This window comes from Rhinopithecus bieti, unplaced genomic scaffold (assembly GCF_001698545.2).
Source record: "Rhinopithecus bieti isolate Rb0 unplaced genomic scaffold, ASM169854v2 scaffold_39885, whole genome shotgun sequence".
NCBI classification, from domain to species: domain Eukaryota; kingdom Metazoa; phylum Chordata; class Mammalia; order Primates; family Cercopithecidae; genus Rhinopithecus; species Rhinopithecus bieti.
Window position 1 is genome coordinate 40,757 of NW_016816270.1, and position 22,068 is coordinate 62,824.

The 22,068-nt window shown below is 56.8% G+C and overlaps 2 protein-coding genes across 5 annotated transcripts in view; one reads left to right on the forward strand and one right to left on the reverse strand.

The window, feature by feature from the left end:
* The window catches only part of GRAP (GRB2 related adaptor protein), a 26,984-nt gene extending 10,934 nt beyond the window's left edge, over positions 1-16,050 (forward strand). Inside the window, exons 3-5 of the mRNA XM_017854715.1 lie at positions 778-900; positions 12,336-12,504; positions 14,558-16,050. Of these exons, the coding sequence (XP_017710204.1) occupies positions 778-900; positions 12,336-12,504; positions 14,558-14,743 (478 nt within the window). The 3' untranslated portion in view covers positions 14,744-16,050. The remainder of the gene's footprint in view (positions 1-777; positions 901-12,335; positions 12,505-14,557) is intronic.
* Positions 16,024-22,068, reverse strand: part of SLC5A10 (solute carrier family 5 member 10) — a 73,488-nt gene continuing 67,443 nt past the window's right edge. For all 4 annotated transcript variants that reach the window (XM_017854713.1, XM_017854714.1, XM_017854712.1 and 1 more), the window contains 5 exons: positions 21,490-21,640; positions 17,128-17,296; positions 16,777-16,992; positions 16,494-16,551; positions 16,024-16,381 (listed from right to left, as the gene is read on the reverse strand). In XM_017854713.1, the coding sequence (XP_017710202.1) occupies positions 16,275-16,381; positions 16,494-16,551; positions 16,777-16,992; positions 17,128-17,296; positions 21,490-21,640 (701 nt within the window). In that variant the 3' untranslated portion in view covers positions 16,024-16,274. The remainder of the gene's footprint in view (positions 16,382-16,493; positions 16,552-16,776; positions 16,993-17,127; positions 17,297-21,489; positions 21,641-22,068) is intronic.

Genomic DNA, 22,068 nt, shown 5'->3' on the forward strand with positions numbered 1-22,068 from the left:
GAGATGGAGTGTTGCTCTGTCACCCAGGCTGGAGTGCAGTGGTGCGATCTCAGCTCACTGCAAGCTCCGCCTCCTGGGGGGGGGTTCATGCCATTCTCCTGCCTCAGCCTCCCGAGCAGCTGGGACTACAGGTGCCCCCCGCCACGCCTGGCTAATTTTTTTGTATTTTTAGTAGAGACGAGGTTTCACAGTGTTAGCCAGGATGGTCTCGATCTCCTGACCTTGTGATCCGCCCGCCTCAGCCTCCCAAAGTGCTGGGATTACAGGCATGAGCCACCGCGCCCAGCCCAAAGTTTTTTTTTAGGAACAGGGTTGCAGGGGTCTCTATTCCCCAGGCTGGTCTCAAAGTCTTGGCCTCAAGTGATCCTCCCATCTCAGCCTCCTGAGTAGCTGGACTACGGTCGTGCACCACCAAGCCTGATTTGTGTTTTGACTTTAAAGAATCTACCATCTCAAAGGGAAAGTTAGACTGAGGTTGGCTGGGTTGTGGCTCACTGGAGTGTGACTTTTCTGTTTTCATAAGGGTGTGTGTTTGCTGGCATGCTTAGATAGGCTGGCCTTAGGAGCTAAAATGCTGGGATTGTGTTCCAGCTCCTGCCTGCCTCTACTGTGTGATTTTGGGTGTATTGCTTCACCTCTCTGTGCCTCAGTTTTCCCATCTGTAAAACAGGTACAATCACATCTCCCTTGTCTCAGACACTGAACACCTGGCACGGGGTGGGAGGCTGGCTGAGAGCCTGGTCTCCTGCTGCCTTCACCGGCTCCCTCTCTCCACAGGTGGTACTCGGGCAGGATTTCCCGGCAGCTGGCTGAAGAGATTCTGATGAAGCGGAACCATCTGGGAGCCTTCCTGATCCGGGAGAGTGAGAGCTCCCCAGGGGAGTTCTCCGTCTCTGTGAAGTGAGCTCTGGCCCTTGGGGGTGTGTGCAGAGGAGGGTGGGCAGGGGATGGGCAGAATCTGAGCTGAGCCTTGGGGCCCAGGACGGGCTCACGGAGTGAAGGTGGAGGAATGGCATCCCTGCAGAGGGAGTACCCGGGCAGGGGCCTGGACACAGATGATGGTCTGGGCACCCCAGGGTGCAACCCAGAGCAGTGGGGTGTGTTGGGAAAGCAGGCTCAGGCCAGCTGTGGAAGGCCTCAAGTGCCAGGCTGAAGGTCCAGGCTTCTACGAACATAGGAGCCATCATAGGTTCTTCATCAGGAGAGGGTGATGTTCAGGGTGGTGGTGTGGCAAGAGACTGAGGGCAGGAGAGTGCTGAAGTGCCCAGGGCGGGTGTCCAGGATGTGCTCCGGACAGGGTCCCACTCTATGTGATATAGTTGGGAAGATGCATCCTGAGGCCAGGCTGCCTGGGTTGGAATGCTGGTTCTGCCACTTCCTGGCTGTGTGAGCTTGGGCAAGTCATTTACCTTCTCTGTGCCTGTTTCTTCACATGTAAAATAGGCTATTGCATGGAAAAAACAAGTTAGTATATTTAAAGCAATTAGAATAGTTCCTGGCATGGAGGCAGGGTGGCTGTGCTGGGGAACATCTGGCATTGTATTAGGGCAGCTGTCAGCCGTGTGTGGCAGCCTCTGGGCAGCACAGGACCCAATCCCAAAGGGCCACCCTGGGGTGATCGAGGAATCTAGGCTGGAAGGTAGCAGCAGGAATGGGGGTGGGAGAGACAGGGTCAGACTCCTGGATGGTCTCTGTCCTTCCCACTGTTAGGCCCTGGTAGAATCTAGATGCTTTAATTCAAGGAATATTTATTGACTACGTGCCATGTGCCAGGATGCTCTAGGGGCTGGGGAAACTACGTGGGAAAAAGCAAAGTTGCTGTTGTCGTGGGTTTCTTAGTGAGTGAACAAGAAAACACGTAAATGTGGAATGAACCAAGGTGGTCAGGAAAGGGCTCTCTGAGGAGGTGGCATTGCAGCAAAGATCTGTACCAGCAGGTGGAGGCTTCCCAGGTGCCCAGGAATGAGGAGGACCTGGGAGGAGAGGCTTCCAGGCAGAGGGAATAGCATTTGCAAAGACCCTGAGGTGGGAATGCACTTGGGGTGTGTAGGAACCCGGAGGAGGTGACGTGGCTGGAGCAGAGTGAGCGAAGGGCAGGGGCTGGAGTTCCACCCACATCCAGTGATCACGGAGGGCCTGAAAGGAGGTGGGGTTTTCTCTGAGAGCAATAGGGAGCCATGGAGGGTCTTGAGCAGGGGAGAGATGCAACTGGACTCCATTTTTAGCAGATGACTCTGACTGCTGTGAGGAGGAAGAACTGTTGGGGGAGAATGTGGCGACAGGGAGGCCTGTGGGGAGCCAGGAGGGAGATGATGGCCTCTGGGACTGTACGGGTAGGGGCTGAGGGGACACAGAGTAACGGCTGGGCCCAGGCATGGAGGTGTGCGGGGGGACCACCAGCAATACCAGCTCTCAGGGCTGCTGTGGGCACAGAGCCCAGAACGGAGGAGGCGCTTACGGTGCCTGCTCTTACTGCCACCAGCGGAGCTAGCACTGGGGTGACAAAGAGGCCAGCTGGGAGGAAGGGATGAAGGAAGGGGTGGCCCCAGAGGGCAGCGTGGCCTCTCATGATCTCCTAAAGGATGAAGAAGGCCAGGTGTGGTGGCTCACACCTGTAATCCCAGCACTTCGGGAGGCCAAGGTGGGCGGATCACTTGAGGTCAGGAGTTTGAGACCAGCCTGGCCATCATGTTGAAACCCTGTATCTACTAAAAATATAAAAATTAGCCAGGCATGGTGGCGAACGCCTGTAATCCCAGCTACTGGGGAGGCTGAGACATGAGCATCATTTGAACCTGGGAGGCAGAGGCTGCAATGAGCCGAGACTGTGCCACTGCACTCCAGCCTGGGTGGTGGAGTGAGACTCTGGCTCTAAAATAAAATAAAATAAAAAAGGACAAAGAAACACAGGCCTGGGTTGACAGCTAACACTGGGGCTGGGTGTGGAGATGCAAGCTGGATGGGGCTTGGGGTCAGGGGATCCGAAAGAAGCAGACAAAGACAGACTTCAGACAGGCTGGGCCATGATGCCCCATGAGGGCTCCTGTTGGGGGAAAAGCATCCCCACCTGATGCCTTCCAGGCTCTGCCGGGTCCCTGTGGCTCCCATGTGTTCAGCCAGCCCGTTTCGAAACAACCTCAAGCTGTTCACTGTGTGGGATCAGCACATCTGCTGCTAGCCCTGCAGGGTGGTGAGCTCCCCTGGGCCTGCAGGCACCTGCAAGGGGTAGGAGCCTATGGTCAGGAAGGCGGCTCCAGGGGTGTGTTCGTCCCTTTATTGTTGGGATAAAGGAACACGTGAGGCTGGGTAATTTATAAAGAAAAGGCGTTTATTTGACTTGGTGTTCTGCAGGCTATATAGGAAGCATGGCACTGGCATGTGACTCTGGTGAGGCCTCAGGAAGCTTTTATGCATGGCGCATCACATGGCGAGATGGAGGCAAGTCGTGGAGGGAGGTGCCAGGCTCTTTTCAACAACCAGACCTCATTCATTACTGCAAAGAGCCACTGATGAGGGTCTGTCCCATGACCTAAACACCCCCCACCAGGCCCCACTTCTAACACTGGGTGTCACATTTCTTTTTTTTTTTTTTTTTTTTTTTTTGAGATGGAGTCTCGCTCTGTCGCCCAGGCTGGAGTGCAGTGGCCAGATCTCAGCTCACCGCAAGCTCCGCCTCCCGGGTTTACGCCATTCTCCTGCCTCAGCCTCCCCAGTAGCTGGGACTGCAGGCGCCCACCACCTCGCCCGGCTAGTTTTTTGTATTTTTTAGTAGAGACGGGGTTTCACCGGGTTAGCCAGGATGGTCTCGATCTCCTGACCTTGTGATCCGCCCGTCTCGGCCTCCCAAAGTGCTGGGATTACAGGCTTGAGCTACCGCGCCCGGCCTGGGTGTTACATTTCAAGGTGAGATTTGGAGGAGACAAACATCCAAACCGTATCAGGGAGGCAGATCCTACGTCTTAGGGGTCACAGGCCCTGCACCCTGAGCCCGGGCCCCCAATTTGTGGAACCAGCCATCAGCCTTGTTCCCTTCCCTTTTCTCCTGGGGGCAGGCTGGTGATCCTGAGAGGCAGGAAGGGCGCATGCCCCCTCTGAGCCTCTATTTCCCCATCTTAAAAATGCGAGTGCTATCAGCGTGTGTGTGTGTGTATGTGTGTGTGTTGGGGGGTTACTGTGCGTACTTGACCCTGACTGCCCAGCCCCGGGATGGTGTGGGCACCTGGTGCCTGGAGTCCCCGTGGGCTCACCTCCCAGCCCCCACTTCCTTGCAGCCCCGGGGAGCTGCGGCTCCTGCAGAGGCAGGACGTGGCAGTCTTCCAAGTGTCGGCTGTCCAGGGTCTGGTCATCTCCTGGGAATGGCGTCCGCCAGGCGGGCTGGCCTGGCTGAGTGGCTCCTGGAACCAACCCCAAAGCCCAAGGTCACTCAGCAAAGTGGGAGCACAGGGGACTCAAACTACGTCTGGAACCCGAGTTGAGGAGGAGGGGCTGGCCCTCCCTCCGCTCTCCCTCCGCCTTCCCGCTTCCTCCTCTAGCAAATCACGCGGCCTCACCCTCCAAGTTAGCGCCCCAGTGTGCTGCCCTCTTCAGGCGTCTCTCTGTAAGTGCAGCCACCTGCGCACACGCATATCATCAGACCTGAACACCCCAGCCGTGTGAGTTTGTTCAGCACGCATTTACTGAGCATCATCTGTGCGAGAACCACAAGGCAGGACTGGAACAGGAGACAAACCAGAGGCATGTGAAGGGGAAATGGTCACAGCCTGGCCCAGGGGTCTCTATGATGAGCAAATGAATAAATGAAATTCAATGACAGTGGATACATTCCACATAGTGTAGGCACCAGGGAGGAAGTGACATCTGAGTTGGGCTCTAAAGCATGAGTAGGAGTTTGGTGTACAAGGAGAGTAGATGATATACCAGGCACAGAAAACAGCGTGAGCAGAGATCCAGAGGTGGGGAAATGAGGGGTGTGTTTGGATAACACGTGTTTTCTGACCAGGAGGGAAGATGAACAGTTTTAGGGAGTTCTTGAGCAGGTGAGCCAGCACCGGTGTTTCCTGGGAAGGGATCTGGAAGCGACCCTCAGAGAAATCCTGGCCTGTGCCCCCCAACCTTTTCTCCAAGGCACACTGGCCAAGTGTGCCCAGGTCAAAACTGTCAGGAGCTTCCTGGCTTTGGCTGGCTGTGGTTTGCACACAGCACCAACAGGTGGCGCCCTTGACCCTTGGTTTCTTCCTGCCTGGGCCGAGGCTCCTAGGTCCTGCTCCCACTCTGTCCATCATCCGTCATGGGGCCTCTCAGTGGTCCTTGGACAACCACCAAGCAGGGGTCAGAGTTGGAAGCTGAGGCTTAAATGGGACATGTGGCTAAGAGCATGGTGTTTTGAGCAACAGTCAGCTCTGACATCTGCTGGCTTCTCGCTGTATAATCCTGGGCAAGTTACCCCTCTGAGCCTCAGTTTCCTCATTTATAAAATGGACAGCTATGTAACATGTTTTGTATGATGACTGGCACATGATAAGTGCCAGTTATCATAATTATATTAAGTCCTCAAGGATCCCACACCAAGCTGGGGAGGAATTACGGAGGCCCTTCTGGCCTGGAAGGCTGCCCCCCACCCCCTGCCCATGAATCCAACACTCTTAGAGAAGAGGCAGCAGCACATGGAGGCAGGGAACCCAGATGCTGGGAAGCCGGGTGACCCGATGGCCATCTAGGAAAATGACAACCTGGCAGATTTGTGTGTAAGAGCTCTTCCACCCTTGCTGGTTGATACTTGTGAACTCCAATGCCACTATGCATGGCATCTCTGGCATACTAACACCAAGCCCTGTAAAGCTGTCAGAGGTGGGGTTTATGGGCCTCATGCTGCCTCCCAGAGCAACTGTGGCCACGGCTAGCTGCCCTTTACGAGTTTACAAAGGGCTGTCCCCCTCCCCCAGGGAGCATGTCTGAGCTGGCGGGCGGCGGGCCAGGGGCCAAGGCTGGCATGCAATGCCTGGGCTGCCTACCTTTTGCCTCACACTCCTATCCAAGTTACTGTGGACTCTTCTGCCATAAATGACAGTTTGTCTCCAAGTGACATATTTGCCTCCTTTCTAGCCAGAGGTACCCTGGAGTCAATGCACATGTGTTTGCCCTGCCCATCTGGTCACTGAGCCCCTGCTGTGTGTTAGCCCTGTCCCAGGGCCTGGGGATTCAGCCACCAACAAAATAGGACAAAGCTCTCTGTCCCTCAAGTGCCCATGTGCTACTGGGTGACAGATAGTAAGTGATTAGGAAATTATATAAAATCTTACACAAAGATCAAGGCTTTGGAGAAAACGAAGCAGGGAAGGGGTGGAGGGGGGTGCAATTTTAGGAGGAAGGGACTGGCTGCAGGCAAGGACAGGGAGGAAGTGAGGAAACCTGCATGATCCCCAGAAGCCCAGCTTGTAGGTAAAGGAAACTGAAGCCTGGAGAGGTGCAGCAACTTCTCCAAGGTCACACAGCAAGGAACTTAGAGCTGGTGCCTACCGACCTCTGTGCCCTGACAGACTTGGTCTGTCCTCCACCCACCCTCCCTGAGCTCCAGAGACCCAGCAGGAGTCTGTCTGCACCAGTGTCCTGCCCCTCCCAAGGTCAGCTTGACTCTGGTTCCTGTCTGCTGCAGGACAGGTTGTTCCACCCCTCCTTTCACAGATGGGCAAACTGAGGCCAGAGAGGGGCCATGCCTGATGGAGATCACCCAGCAGGCAGTTAGCACCCACGTGGGCCCACAGGTCCACAAGCCCTGGTTGGGGTGGTTGGTGGTGGGGGGGGGTCCTAGGGCTCCTGCTCCCACCCCAGCCTTGTTTTTCCTCTCCGGGCTGACACTGTTACCTTTGCTGCTGCTGCTGCTGCCACCAGGCCAGAAAAACTCGCTGGGCAGGACTGGCTGCTGCCAGCATTAGGCCTGACTTGGTCCTTGGGGCTTTTCTGACAGCCCAGGGGCCAGCCTAGCCCCTTGTTCCCCTGGGTAGGTGGAAGTAGGGGTCACACAAAGAGACAAAGACATCCATGGTTGCTCAGTGAGGGACTCACACATAGCAGTCACTCCACAGAGTGGGAGACACGCACAGACACACACACGCAAGCATCCAGGAATGCACGCTCAGACATAATGAAGACGCTCTCACACCCCAGGCACTGCCCACTGGAGTGAATGGCTCCAGCAGCCTCTCCTCTCACCAACTCAGGCCCACAATCCCAGTGCCCTCTCCCTCCTCTGGCTCTGGGAGGCTCATGCAGCAGAGCTGGCTGCACTGGATCCAGGCCTCCTGGTTCCGGGGCCATCTGGACTCAGATTCAGTTCCTCCTGCAAGCCCTGAAGTTCCCACAGGCCTTGGGAAGGGGAGTGGAGTTGAGGTCTGGAGAGGCCCCAGAGGGTAGCCCCAGTCTAGGGGGTTCTCAAATGCTTTGAGGCTCCACCTGGGCCTTGAAGGATGGCTAAGGCCAAGACTAGACAGAGAAAAAGGAAAAGGCACTATTCCTGGTGAGGCCATGAGCAAGCGCCCAACCACGCTGGGGAAAAGGGCCGGGCTGGGAGAGGGAGTGACTGCTGGGGTGCCGGGCGGTGAGATGGAGACAGCATCGCTTGGCCTCAGGCAGGGACTGGCTCAGCAGGACGGGCTGCACCCAAGCCTCACTGTCCTCTGCTGTAAAGCAGGACGTTTGGACCAGGTGGGAGAAGGGACAAGATTTGCCATTTGCTGAGCACCTCGTGTGTGCCACACACAGACTAGGTAGGGGCTGGCACATGCATGTTTCCAGATTTGAGAATTCTCCAATTCCCAGGTTGGAAAGCTGTAGAATCCCCGGCTCCCTGGCTCCCTTTCTCTTATCTCCTGTTCTCCACTCCCTGACTCTATTACATGGTCAGAGAACTGCTCCATATAACTTTCTATCTGCTCCAGATAACTTTCCAAGTATCTAAAGATGACCTTCAAATACCATAAAATTTAGCCAGGCGCGGTGGCTCATGCCTGTAATCCCAGCACTTTGGGAGGCTGAGGCAGGTGGATCACGAGCTCAAGAGATCGAGACCATCCTGGCCAACTTGGTGAAACCCCGTCTCTACTAAAAATACAAAAATTAGCCAGGCGTGGTGGTGGGCGTCTGTAATCCCAGCTACTCAGAAGCCTGAGGCAGGAGAATAGCTGGAACCCAGAGGTGGAGGTTGCAGTGAGCTGGTACCACTGCACTCCAGCCTGGCATCAGAGCAAGACCCCATCTCAAAAACAAACAAACAAATAAACAAAACCAAATACCATAAAATTCAAAGTTGTGGTCGTTTGGGGTTGAAATCCTTTTCAAACCCACCACACCCGTTCTGTCCCCTCACTCAGAGGAGTGAGGCCACCTGTACGCAGGCCCTTCCTCGGGGCCAACAGAGTCAGGGCCTTCTGCCTGGGTACCCGGTGCCCCCGAGGTGGAGCCATTGGGATTCCTGTCTCCAGGCTTCTCGCCTGCCCAGCTGTGCGTCACTGTCACTCCACTTTTTGAAGCAGTGCTCCTTCCCGGGGCACCACGGCCAAAGTCCAATAAACCCTGGACTGGTTAGCACGTGGCACTAGGGAGTCATGGGGCTCAGAGGCTGCCTCTCAGAAGCCTCTGGGAGGCTTTGGCAGGCCAGACAGGGCGGGAGACATCCATCTGCCTGCACATCCACCTCTGCATCACGAGCAAATGGACACATATGTCCCATAGCTGGCAACACAAGTGGCTGAGTCACTGGGAACGAGGTCCTCCAATGGCACGTGAGCACCTTTGTCTGAGGTTTGGGGACCATTGTTCCACCTGTCGAGAGCCTCTGTTCTCATGGGGAGAACTGGCTCCCTTTCTGGCTGTGTGACCCTGAGGGCTGGATGCATCTTAGAGCAATGGGTCGGCCACCAGAGCCTGGGTTCAGGGTCAGAACACCTGGCGGGCTGCCATTCCAGTTCAGAACCAACAGAAGAGGGTTTCAAGAACAAAGCATCGCAATGAGGACCTAAGGCCTGGGCAGTGATGCTCTGTTCGCTGAGTCCCAGCTAGACTGGACCTTCACGGCCCACTCCTGCCTCCCTGCCTTTTTAGTGTCTCATATGCAAGTCATTATGAATAGCAAGTTACAAGAAGGCTGTGAGAGGGGCTGAGGGACCCAAGAAGGCCCTGACTCTACGTGATGGGATCTGATGCAGCTCTCAGAGGATGGACCATTTTACCTGGGCCTTGAGGCATGAGTAGGAGTTCAAGAAAAATTGCTTCCAGTTGGAGGAAATACTGTGTGCAAATGCCTGGAGGTGTATTTAGAAGTGGTTTGGGGCTGGGTGCGGTTGCTCACGCCTGTAATCCCAGCACTTTGGGAGGCCGAGGTGGGCGGATCACCTGAGGTCAGGAGTTTGAGACCAGCCAGGCCAACATGGTGAAACCCCATTTCTACTAAAAATACAAAAATTAGCTAGGCGTGGTGGCGGGTGTCTGTAATTCCAGCTACTCAGGAGGCTGAGGTGAGAGAATTGCATGAATCCAGGAGGCGGAAGTTGCAGTGAGCTGAGATTGCGCCATTGCACTCCAGCCTGGGCAACAGAGCGAGACTCCATCTCAAAAAAAAAAAAAAGGGAGAGAAGTGGTTTGGACCCCTTGACTGTGATGGAGTAGGGGGAATCCCATTTTGCCCTACGCCTCATACAGACCAGAGGGTGGGAACCTTGAGCACATCTTTATCTTAAATCTTTAATCTTAAAATACCAATAACGAAGCAAGCCGCCCCAGGGATGACTGGTGGAGAAACTAAACCACAGGCGGGGATAGGACAGATGGAGCAGCAGATCTGGGCAGCTGGGGTGACAGACACCACCCTCTTGTTCAGGATAACCATAGACCTGAAGGAATTCAGGCTGCGGGTGAATCCCGGCTTGCAAATGTATTGCAACCAAATTGTTTAACCAGATTTTAATTTACAACCCAGGAGGCGTGTGTGTGTGTGTGTGTGTGTGCGTGTGCATGTGTACCATCAAGTCATCAAGTGCTTTGGACTGGTGGTTGGATCTCATTTAGCCCAAATGTGAACAAAAAGATCCCTAGCCTGTGGCTCAGGAGGCTGAGGGGCCATCTACCTCCCAGTGGCCATCCTGTGCCCCTTCCCTGCCTCACCCCGCTCACAGGGCCCCAGCTATCAGCTCTGCCAGCCACCTGAACAGGTGCCCTCCCTCGGGGTCCTAAACTGTCTTCTTTCTGGTTGGGAGCTGGGACTGTTCTGTGTTCTCCCCACAGCCCCTAGCCCAGCCAGGTGGGCCTAGGGTGGCTCTGTTGGCAGCACCCGCACAGCCCCCAGGGCCCCAGGCCTCTCAACTCCCTTGCGAGGAGTGCACTAATGCCCACATTTGGCAGGCCAGGACGTGGAGGCCCAGAGAGGGGGCTGAGGTGTAAGTCCAGGCAGGCTGGCTCTAGAGCTGGGAAGGGTAGCTAAGGTTTGGCCAGGCAGAGAGGACGAGGCAGGGAGGGAGGGCCTCCTGGGGGTCACAGCCCAGGTAGCAACATGGCAGAGTAGAAATGGACTTGGAATGATGAGATCTGGGACAACAGTAATATCATAATTGGAATAATTAGTATTGCTATTGTTATGTGATAATAACCAATCGGGAGGACACTAGGTAACATTTTATATGTGTGAGCTCAGATGTGGCCCCAGCTCTGACCTTTTCTTGCTGCTGTGGCTCTGGGCAGGTCGTGGGTGCACTTGGGGCCTCAGTTTCCCCACTGAGGCATGAGGAGTTCAAGAAAAATTCCTTCCAGCTGGAGGACACACTGTGTGCAAATGCCTGGAGGTGTGTTTAGAAGTGATTTGGATCCCTTGACTGGAACGGAGTAGGGGGAATCCCATTTTGCCCTACGCCTCATACAGACCAGAGGGTGGGAACCTTGAGCACATCTTTTTTTTTTTTTTTTGAGATGGAGTCTCGCTCTGTCACCTAGGCTGGAGTGCAGTGGCGTGGCTCACTGCAAGATCCACCTCCCGGGTTCACACCATTCTCCCGCCTCAGCCTCTGGAGTAGCTGGGACTACAGGCGCCTGCCACCACACCTGGTTAATTTTTTTTTTTTTTAAATTTTTAGTAGAGACAGGGTTTCACTGTGTTAGCCAGGAAGGTTTCGATCTCCTGACCTCGTGATCTGCCCGCCTCGGCCTCTCAAAGTGCTGGGATTATAGGCGTGAGCCACCTTGCCCAGCCTTGAATACATCTTTATGTGAAATCTTTCATCTTAAACATCAATAAAGCAGCAAGCCACTCCAGGGATGACTGGTGGAGAAACTAAAACACAGGGCCCAATTTGCTCCTCCTGGGCCGTGAGGCAGGCCAGCCACCCCCGCAGCACAGCGGGGCAGCGCCGTAGTCACGTCTGCCATGATCTTGACCCACAGCCGTACCACCTCCAGTCCCAGCCTCACACCGCCTGTCCCGGGTGGGACATGCCGAGTGTGAGAGGCTCCAGTTAGGTCCCTCTGCCTGGTCCCAGCCAGGACAGGCTCTGCCTCTGGTCAGTTTGAAAGAGCAGGCTCTCTCCTCCACTGGGCCAGAAGGTACTTGGGGTGATTTGGCGGTAGTGGGCTGGAAGTCTGGGCACAGACTGGGAATAAGAGAGAAAGGGGCCTGTTTGCTTCATCGGAGAGGATATAAAGTAAAAGAAGCTGGATATGTAAGTAGAGCCGGATCTTGAGTCTGAGGTGTTAAGAATTTACCCTGAGGCCAAGGGAGAAGCCATAGAAGGTTCGTGGGAGGAGGAGGACATGAGACATCCAACAGGTCTGAGCTCCTCTCATAGCAGTAGGCTTTGGTCTGAGTCAGGATGAGTCTAGGACTTGCTCCCCAAGGGACCATGGGGACTGGGAGGAGCAGGGGAGCAGGGAGAAGGTCCAAGCTGAGGGGAATGGCGAAAAGACGTGAAGGAGACGCTCTCTGATCACGACGCACTCAGAGGTACCTATTTCACGTTGCCAATATGCCAGCCACTGTGCACTTATCCGTGATGGAGATGTTATCATTATGAGGAAACTGAGGTTCAGAGAAGTTAAGAGACTTGCATGAGGTCACACAGTGAGAAAGTGGCCTGGTTCAGAGCCCACACCCTTAACCCCATATTCCACCACCAGATGGGACTCCCCAGACCCCATGGGGAGCTGGCTCAGTGAGGCCTCTCCCACTTGCACCTTATCTGACTCCAGGTCCCACCCTGAGACAGGCGGGTTCCAGGTGGAAGTGAGACGGGAGCCCCTGGGACCATGCCAGGCTTGGATGGCCACCATCTGAGGTGGCCCCGGGTCCTTTCCCCTAGCTATGGAGACCAGGTACAGCACTTCAAGGTGCTGCGCGAGGCCTCGGGGAAGTACTTCCTGTGGGAGGAGAAGTTCAACTCCCTCAACGAGCTGGTCGACTTCTACCGCACCACCACCATCGCCAAGAAGCGGCAGATCTTCCTGCGCGACGAGGATCCCTTGCTCAAGGTAGGGACGGGTGGGGGCTGGCCTGTGGGAGCCTCTCTGCATCTCCTGCCATCTGCAGCAGGGGAAATGCTGACACGGAGGCCAAGCACGGGCCTGGTCTCCCTTCCCCAGCAGCCTGGTGTTGTAAGAGGGGTCCAGCCCAGGCTTCAAAGTTATATACTGGTGGCGGCTGTGGTGAGACTTGCAAGGGTGGGAAAAGAGAAGAGGGAAAGAAAAGCAAGGGACAGAAGGAAAATCCCATGGGGACAAACTGTCTAGCTTGTTCTCAGCTCCTAGAATAGTGTGTGGCACACAGTAGGTGCTCAATAAATGTTCATTGAGTGCAGGAAGGTAGAGACCCCCGCTGAGCGTACTGCGTACCATGCACTGAACTGGTCTCTATACTCTGGGAGCCTCATCGTGCCCATTATATAGATGAGGAAACCAAAGCTCAGAGAGTGCAGTGACACCTCCAAGGACACTTACCCAGTAGGCTCAGTCCTGGTTTGTGCTCGCGGAAGAGTTGACCTTGGGTGTGGGGCAGCATGAGTGCTCGTGGGCGAGGTCCTGGCTAGCCACGGGGTGGGGGATGGGGGTCGTCCACCCCTTGACCTCACAATAACAGCAATTTGCCAGCCAGCCCTTTCATCAAGCGGCCCCAAGGGCCAGCTCTGAAGCTGATTAGGATGCCGACAGCAGCCACTGGGGTTATCAGCCCCAACAGGCTTCTTCAGGAGCGGGGATGCTGGCAAGGCCTGGGGCTGAAGGTCAAGACCCTGCGACACTTGAACTTGGGCTCTGCAGAGGAGATGGGGACTGTGGCCAAGGCCTGGGTAGAGGCTGATAACCACTGCAGAGAAGCTCCAGCCATGTCTTGTTCCCAGCACCCGCCCCCTGCCACCTTTCCATGTGATCAGAGGCCAGTTCATCCCCTTAGTGTCCCCTCTGTTCAATAGGATGAGCCCTGGGGTCTGATATGCCAGAAGAGTCAAACAGTGCCTTGAGAGACCCCCACTAGTTTCTCCTCTGTTGGCGTTCCCTGCCTGACCGAGTGCCCAGCTCACTGTGAGCTCCCAGCCTCAGGGGACTTTTCTCTCAAGCTGGGCCCCTGCCTGCCAGATCTCCATCCTCCTCCCTGTTCACCGCCTGGACCAGCTCTGCCCTGGGAGAGTGTGAGGAAGCCAGGATGGAGCTGGGGCAGGGACAACTGAGAGTTCCCCTACACGCACCACCTCGCTCTGGCCCAGGCCATGGGGTCACCCACCCTGTGGCTCGACTCCAGAGCTGCCTCAGGCCCCTGGGACCCATGACGCCTCCTCCTTCCTGGGTAGACAGTTGCTAATTACAGCTTCTCTGCTGATCCTATCACCCGCCCTGGATGAGATTCTGCAGGTTCAGAGCTGAGATCCTCGTGGGCAGGCAGGGCCAGGGTGCTGGGTGGAATAGTCACAGTGCCGGGCAGACGTGCTGCAGAGAGCTCCTGTCCAGCTGCCATGCACAGGTGGGGAAACTGAGTTCCACAAAGGGCAGGGACCTACCCAGCATCACACATGGGGCATGGATAGGACTGGAACCCAGGCCTGAGAGCTCAAAGTGACAATTCTCTCCCTCAATGGCTGACCAAGGGCAAAAGCAGTAAACATGGCTCTTAGCTGCGTATCACTTTACAGTTTATAAGGCCCATTCTCATGGCTTTGTGACCTGGAGTCAAAAGCTACCATGGCTGCTGCACAGTCAGGGAAATAAGATCCCAAGAAAAGCAGGGACCTAACCAAAATCCCACCCTAAGGACCAGGACTCAGGTCCCCTGGCCCACCAGCCCTATGATCCCAGCTGGGCGGCTGGGAAAGCCGTGTTCTAGGTAGATGCAGCATCTGCACAGCAGACAGGCAGGGGTGTGAGCAGCAGGAGGCCCAGTGGTGGCATCACCACTGATCTGGACTTAAAGTTCAACTCCAGTGCTGCCCCAGACCCCTCCTCACCTGTGGTAAATCACTTCTCTTGGGTGCCTCTGAGGGAGGGTGGGTTGCAGGGCTTCTGAAGGCGCCCTGCTAACCACCTCCTCCTCTCGCAGTCACCTGGGGCCTGCTTTGCCCAGGCCCAGTTTGACTTCTCAGCCCAGGACTCCTCGCAGCTCAGCTTCCGCCGTGGCGACATCATCGAGGTCCTGGAGCGCCCAGACCCCCACTGGTGGCGAGGCCGGTCCTGTGGACGCGTTGGCTTCTTTCCACGGAGTTACGTGCAGCCCGTGCACCTGTGAGCAGCCCAGCCGCTGATCTGGCCAATGGGCCATTTTACAGGAACTAAGGTCCAGAGAGGACATGGCCACCCCCAGCCTGGTCAGAGTCACACGGGGCTCAGTGGACGGCCTTGGACTGAATGTGGGCTCCTAACTGCCTCCAGCCACTTTGCACAAATTGGGATGGCCCAGGTTCCCCAGCAAGGGTACCCTGTAAGGGTAGCTCTGGGGCTTCCTGGCTGGTTGCTTCCCATTGGCTGCCAGCTGTGTGACATGACAGGGCGGAGTCTGTGGAGGCCCCACCCACCTCCTCTGGTCAACGGCCCCATCTGCCAGGAAGGTTGAGGACTCCCAGGTTTCCCCCACTGGAGGCTCAACCTGAGGAACCCTGGCCATGGTGGGTGGGTTCACCTTGGGCTGACCACCCACTGGGCCTGCCTGCCCCTCCCTCAAAAGGCCCCTCGAGTTGTACGGGCTGTTAGGAGGTGGCTCAACCTGGAAGGACAGACTGCACACCTGTCGACCTAAACTCACTGGACAGACTCCAGGTGGACACCGCTCCTCAACAGCCCCATGACTTCAACTCCACCTGGGGCACCCAGCACCCGCGCCCCGCCACAGGACTAGAGGCCCTGAGACCCTGAAAAAGGGGCTGGCAGTAGGCAAGGTGGAGGCACACTCCTCTCCTGTTGGAGAGGTGAGCTCTGAGGGCAAGCCCTGGGCCCAGCAACACAGAGACCCTGGCTGCCCTGGCTCTTGTTTGTTTAGGCCCGGGTTCTGCCCAGACCAGGGCCCAGGAGAGCTCTCATGAGGCTGAGAAACCTCCAGGCCAGACAGAAAGTTGGTGCCAGAGCTGGGTTTTAGAGATCCCACAGGATCTCAATGGGATGGCTACCTACGTGGGGCACGGCCCCTACCTGAGAACAGGAGGGTCCTCCAGAGAATGTGCCACCATCAGGGATATGAGCAGGGCCTGCCCAGAGCCTGGGCACCTTTGGGAGCGGAAAATGTGAGGTGGGACTTGGAAAGGCTTTGAACGCCAGGCTGATGGTTGAGGGAATGGTGGGCAGGGAGGGAGGGCAAGGAGGCTCCCTCTGGCATTTGGGAGCAGGTGGGTGGAGGGAGGAGCCCCTGGAGGTGGCTGCAGTCCCTTAATGAGAGGCCTTGCTCTGGGCATGTGGGGCTCTCCCTTTATCCAGAGATGGCCCAAGACCCTAGAGCCCTGAGTGCTGGCAAATCTCACTGCTCCTGACCTGGCCTGTGTATTCAAAACGAAGACAGTAAAACCAACATCAGGATGTCCATCAGAAATCTAATTTTCTTTCCAATGATGACTGCTTTGGTGCTGTTTTTGAAATGTCACATTCTTTTCTCCCATTTCCCCCCTAAGTTTTCAGGGCTCTTGCTTTGCTGGCTTGGCCAGTTCTTGGGCACCGAGTCGCTGTGCAGCCATGAGGGGAATCTGCCCCTCTTGGGGCCTCGGGATCCCCATGAGGGAAAAGGGTGGACCTGAGGACTCGGAACTCCTGCCTTCCTGCCCAGAGTGGCAGTGTCAGGCGAAGTAGGCATACAAGAAGATGTTGACGCACATGAGGAGGATGGCATTGAAGCCACAGACACGGGCCCAGAAAGCGTGTTTCTGGGGTGTTTGGCCATCACCTGGAGGGGATTGCAGAAGGAGAGGGACAGATGAAGGACACAAGGCTACACCTGGTGCCCTTGCCTCCAGCCCAGGGTCAAGGTGGAGGAGTGTCTAAGGTCACCCACTTACCTGCTTTGGTTCCCAAGGGCAGATCCTGAGCCAGGGTCCACCAGGTAAGGTTCTCAATCTGTAAGAAACGAGTGGGGATAGGGATGGGGGTGAGGCTGGCAGGGTAAGGGTGACCCAGACAGGATCAAAGGTTGGGGATGGCAAGATGGCAGCTGAGTTAAAAAAGGGATGGGGTTAGGGAGTCCAGGGCTAGAAAATTCTGAGTCAGAAAGGGTCGGGGATCAGAATAGGACCAGAGTAAGAAATTGTTAGGGGTCGGGGTCAGGGGTCAGGGCTGGCTCACCTGGACACCCTGTGGGGGTGGGGTCAGCAAGCTTCCAGCCACCACAACAGCACCACTGAGTACAAAGAGGGCAACAGCGAAGTGCAGGTAGTGGATGCTCCCCAGGATGGCTGGCCGCGTGTCTGGCTCTCCGCAGGGCGGGGCTGGGTTCAGGAATTCCAGGACCAGCCTCGTGGCCCCCACCACCAGCCCTGCTATCAGGCCCCAGAAGGCCCCCTGGGGAGGAGGGAGACAGGGCATGTGGGGCTATGGGAGGAGGACCAAGACTCCCCCCACAGGCAGCAGGGAAGAGCAAACTGTGGCATGTCCCTAGGGAGAGCAGACCACCAAGTCCTGTCCCCCGACACCCACCTGCTCGTTGGCACGTTGCCAGAAGATGCCCAGGACAAAGACTGCAGTCACTGGTGGGGCCAGGGAGCTGGTCACTGACTGCATGTATATGAAGAGTTGCCCGCTGTTGGAGCCCTGCAGGACGGGGATCCAGGCCACACTCACGCCGATGAGCGCCACTATGACCAGCCTGTGGGCAGGTGGAAGGCAGGCAGCGGTCATCCTGGGAGGTTCTTCCTCAGCCCTCTCCACCTCCCCTGGTCACTAAGACTTGTTCTCTAATCTTTCCCCTGCTACCCCAGCTCCAGCCTCCTCCCTGGCCTCTGGTCCATGCCACCGGTGACCTGGCCAGTCCTGCCCTGCTCCAAACCCTTTGGCAGCTCCCTGGCTCCTGCAGGTGCAGCTCATGACTCTAAGTGCTGTCTGCTCCTTCCCTGCCCTGGGTTCTCTGTGGAGCCAGCCCTTGGAGCTCTGCCATGGCCACCCAGCCTCTCCCTCTTGTCTCTCCTTCAAAGCACCTGTCCCAACCACTACATGCACATTTACCTGGGTGTCTACTTGTTTACTGCCTGTCTTCCCCTCCCGACTGGAAGCACTAGGAGAGCAGGAGCCTCATCCCTTTAGTTCATTGCTGTGTCTTCCAGCATACAGTAGGTGCTCACTAAGCATTTGGTGAGTGCATGAATGACCACTGCCCCCACATCCGGGCCAGACTGACTGCCTGGTGGTTCTTTGAAGACACTAGGCTTTTTCACACTGGCCGGCTTTTGCGGGAGCTGGGACCTCTGGCTGGCACATCCCCACCCCTACAGGCCTGTGCTGCACATCCTTCACAGGGCAACCTCCCTACTAAGGACGCAAAGTTTGGAGCCAGAGGTGTGGGTTGGGGTTAGAGCCTATGCTCCCCAGCTGTGAAGCTGGAGCCCTTCCCCTCCTGTCCCCTGCGTGTCAGCTCCTGCCTGCCTCTCCCCTAGGCCAAGAGCCCTTCCACAGCAGGCACATGCTTCACTTGTTCATCCAATAAGCCACTAGTGAGGTGCCCACCTGGGTAGGACACTACCCTAGGATCCCCAACTGGGCGATGAGTGGGACCTGGTGCCTGCCCAGCACTCAAGAGTCCAGCAAAGAAAACAGATGAGCCTGTTACCTACACTCAGGGCTGGGCTGGAGCAGCGCAGGGGAAATATCAATCTAGGAGGGCTTCCAGGAGGAGGTCCCCCCAAGAGCCTTGAGGGGCATGGGACCCAGCTAAGGGGACTAAGCTGGGGCATCTGCTCTTTCCTGGCTGAGCCCCTCACCCCTGTGTCCTGGGTCAGTTGTCATTCCTCACCCCCAAGGTGGGTGGTGGGTGACCCGCTGGAACCCTGGCTGTGGTGGCAGAGGTGACAGAGGCTATGTGTTCAGCTAGGGTGGGTCCTCTCTGCGCCTGTTCGTCTTCCTCCCTCCCTTTCTTCCCTTCTAGGCCTGAGGGAGAGGGTGGAGGAAGGAGGTGCCACCTTGATTAAGGCTAATTAACCCCTAGCCAGGCAGGCAGGCAGGCGCTGCCCTCATCAAAGGCCGAGGGGGGCCTCCATTAACGCCCGCCCACCCCGCCCTCTGCACATAGCTCTCCCGCCCAACACCAGACTCTGCATCTCTGTGCCAGGACCTGGGCCACTCCAGCCAGGCCCTCGCCTTCTTACGCAGCCTTCTTACCTAGTCTGCCAGAGGACCCCCAAACCCAGAGGCTGTTCCTTCTGCCTAGAATGCTACCCCCTCCCATGCCACCATCAGGGTGGACAGTGCCCTCCAGCATCTCTCTGGGCTGCAGCCACAGTTACTGTGGAACCTCTCAAGGAGGGGTGTCTGAGATCTCTCTGAGTCCTGTACAGGGTTTCTGGGAGGCCGTGGGCTCCATTTGTGGACTGAATAGCCGGGAACACAGACAGGGGAGAGTGGGGAGGGCAGTGGCAGAACGTTGGACCGGGGCGTGGGGGCTTGGGGCAGGCAAATAGCCGGGGAGTGGTCATCGTTGTTCCCCAGCCTGTGACGGCTCCTCCAGCCCCTGCTCAGCTGGACGGAGCCATCAGGGTACCGGCATGGCCCTGCAATGGCCTCCTCTCCAGGCCTCTGGACTGTTGGTCTTCTCTCTGTAAGCCTTGCCTCTCCCTGACGGAGGCTCTTGTCAGGCCATTCACCCTACCAGAGATCCCACGGGGGCCTAGGAGATACTGCTCCAATGGTAGTGGTTAGGGCAGGAGGAGGCTGAGACGACTTTGAGGGGCTGGGGGTGTTGAGGGTATCCCAGGGCTGTAAGAGGGAGGGAAAGTCAAACTGGCCAGCCTGACACCTGGCACGGGGCCCTTTCTGCTCTAACCAACTGGCAGCTGAGAGAACTGGGGCCCAGAGAGGGTGAGCAACCTGCCCCGCACCACACAGCCTTGTGCCCTGCTCCTCAGGGAGGCTGAACTCCAGGCTTGCAGGGCTGGGGAGGGGGATTGACTTGGCAGAAGAGGTGGGAAGGAGAGTCAAGGGCATGGGCAGCTGTATGGGTGGGTGAGCTGGCACAGCAGGAGGCCAGGTCAGGACTTTGGTTGCGGGTGGGAGTCTGGGTGAGGAGACCAGAAAGTAGCGGGCAGGGGACATGAGGGCCACTGGGCAGGTAGAGGGGCTACCAGTGTCACACGCTGGGTGGCAGAAGGGCATCCAGGTCCCAGGGCCCAGGATGCTGGAGCATGGAGGGGCTTAGAGCAAGGTCTGGCCACAGAGGAGACGCATGGTCAGAGAGGGGCAGGGTCTTCCCCAGGCCACACAGCTTCTGAGGAGAGGCAGGGGAGCCAGAGGGGGAGAGGTGGTCAAGGGGCCAAGTGCCCAGGACACAGGGACATGGAAGTGTCCTGCCCAGTGAGAGGGGGAGGCTCCTTGTTTTGGAGGATCCTGTGAGCCCATGGATGAGCTCACTCGCATCCGCCTCTGACATGTCCCAACAGGGCCCTTCCGACAGAAGCCTGACTGTTTTGCATCCCCAGGACGGCTGCCTGGAGCTCTGAAGGAGACCCCACCCCCAGGATGGGTACCCTGGGCTCCTGACCAGGGGGTTCACTGTTGGCCAAGCTAAGTGCCAGAAGGCTGGAACCCTGACCAGCAGAGTGTGGGCCACACTGCTCAGAGGACAACAGGAGGGAGGGACTTGAGGGGCAGGGAGGGTGCAAATAGACAGACACATGCACATGGGAGCTAACCTCTGAGGATGTAAAGGCATAAGAATGATAGAATGGACTGGACACACTGGCTCATACCTATAATTCCAGCCCACTGAGGTAGGTGAATAATGTGAGGTCAGGAGTTCGAGACCAACCTGGCCAACATGGTGAAACCCCGTCTCTACTAAAAATACAAAAAGTAGCCGGGCGTGGTGGTGGGAGCCTGTAATCCCAGCTACTCAAGAGGCTGAGGCACGAGAATCTCTTGAACCTGGGAGGTGGAGGTTGCAGGGAGCCAAAATCACACCACTGCATTCCAGCCTGGGTGACAGAACGAGACTGTCTCAAAAGAAAAAAAAGAATGATACAATGTACTTTGAGGACTCAGGGGAAAGGCTGGGAGGGTGTGAGGGATAAAAGACTACACATTGGGTACAGTGTACACCACTCAGGTGATGGGTACACCAAAATCAAAAATCTCAGAAATCACCACTAAAGAACTTATTCATGTAACCAGACACCACCTGTTCCCCAGACACAGCCCTGGTCCGCATGAAGAGCCCAGATATGTAGAGAAGGGTGTCGGGGAGGTCTCTTGGCCTATAATGGCCACATGTGCCGTGGGAAGAATCTGGCAAGAGTTCCTGGGGTATGAAGGGGGGAGGGGCTCATTCCTTGGTTGAGGGTCTCAAGGAGGACTGCATGGAGGAGGGGACACAGGTAGAGTCTAGAAAGATCAGCGTGAGTCATCAAGGTGAAAAAGGAGGGAACAAGCTGGGCTGGGAGGAAACAAGCCCGAGCTCAGTGGGGCCAAGGCCATGGAAGCTGAAGGATGTGGCAGGTCAAATGTGGCCAGTCCTGAGTGCTAGCACGGGGGCCCTCTGTGGGGCAGCTGGGAATCATCAGGAGGAATGGGGGCCCAGGTTTTGGGGGAGATAGAGAGATCTGTAGCATGGCTGGGGAGGGAGGACTGGCCCCTGCAGAGGGAATCCAGCTCGGGGGTGGAGACGCATCCCAGGTGAGGGCTGCTATCACACAGAGGTGGACAGGAGAGCAATGTGAGAGGTGGTATGGTCGGGGTACACTGGGCCCTTCTCTTCACTCCTCCCTGACATCCACCTTTCTCTAAGTGGCAAACTCCCACTCATCCCTCAAAGTCAGTGCCGGCGCCCACCCCCGTACCGTTCCCCCACCCCCATACCGTCCCACCAGCAGCAGCTCTTGCTCGCCGGAGCGGGGCCGCAGCCGCCTCCAGATGTCCATAGTGAAGAGGGTGCTGCTGCTGTTGAAGATGGAGGTCAGCGACGACATAAGCGCGGCCAGCATCACTGCGATCATCAGCCCCCGAAGACCTGGGGTGGGACGGGGGATGCGTGACCCTGTCCGGTGACAGCCCCGGGAGCCCCTCCAGCCTGGGGTCTACTGTCTGAGGCCCTCCTGCCATTCCCATGCCCCTCCAGGCAGAGGGCCAGGAGGGAGAGAAGCTGAGGAGGTTTGAGGTGAGCAAGACCCAAAATGTGGTGACTGGGGAGGCCAAGGACAAACCGTGGGGACTTCGGAGCTGGCTGCTTGAGCCCTAGGCTTGCTGGCAACCCTAGGCCCAACCGTAATTACTCATAATGCTGAGGCCGCGATCAGACCTCTCCTTTCTGCAGAGCCTGGCGTTGACAAAGCACTTTCACACCCATGCCTCCGTCTGAGGAAAGCGTGATTAACCCGCCTGACAGATGAGGAAATGAAGCTCAGAGAAGGGAAGAGATTGCCCAGGGACTCACAGCAG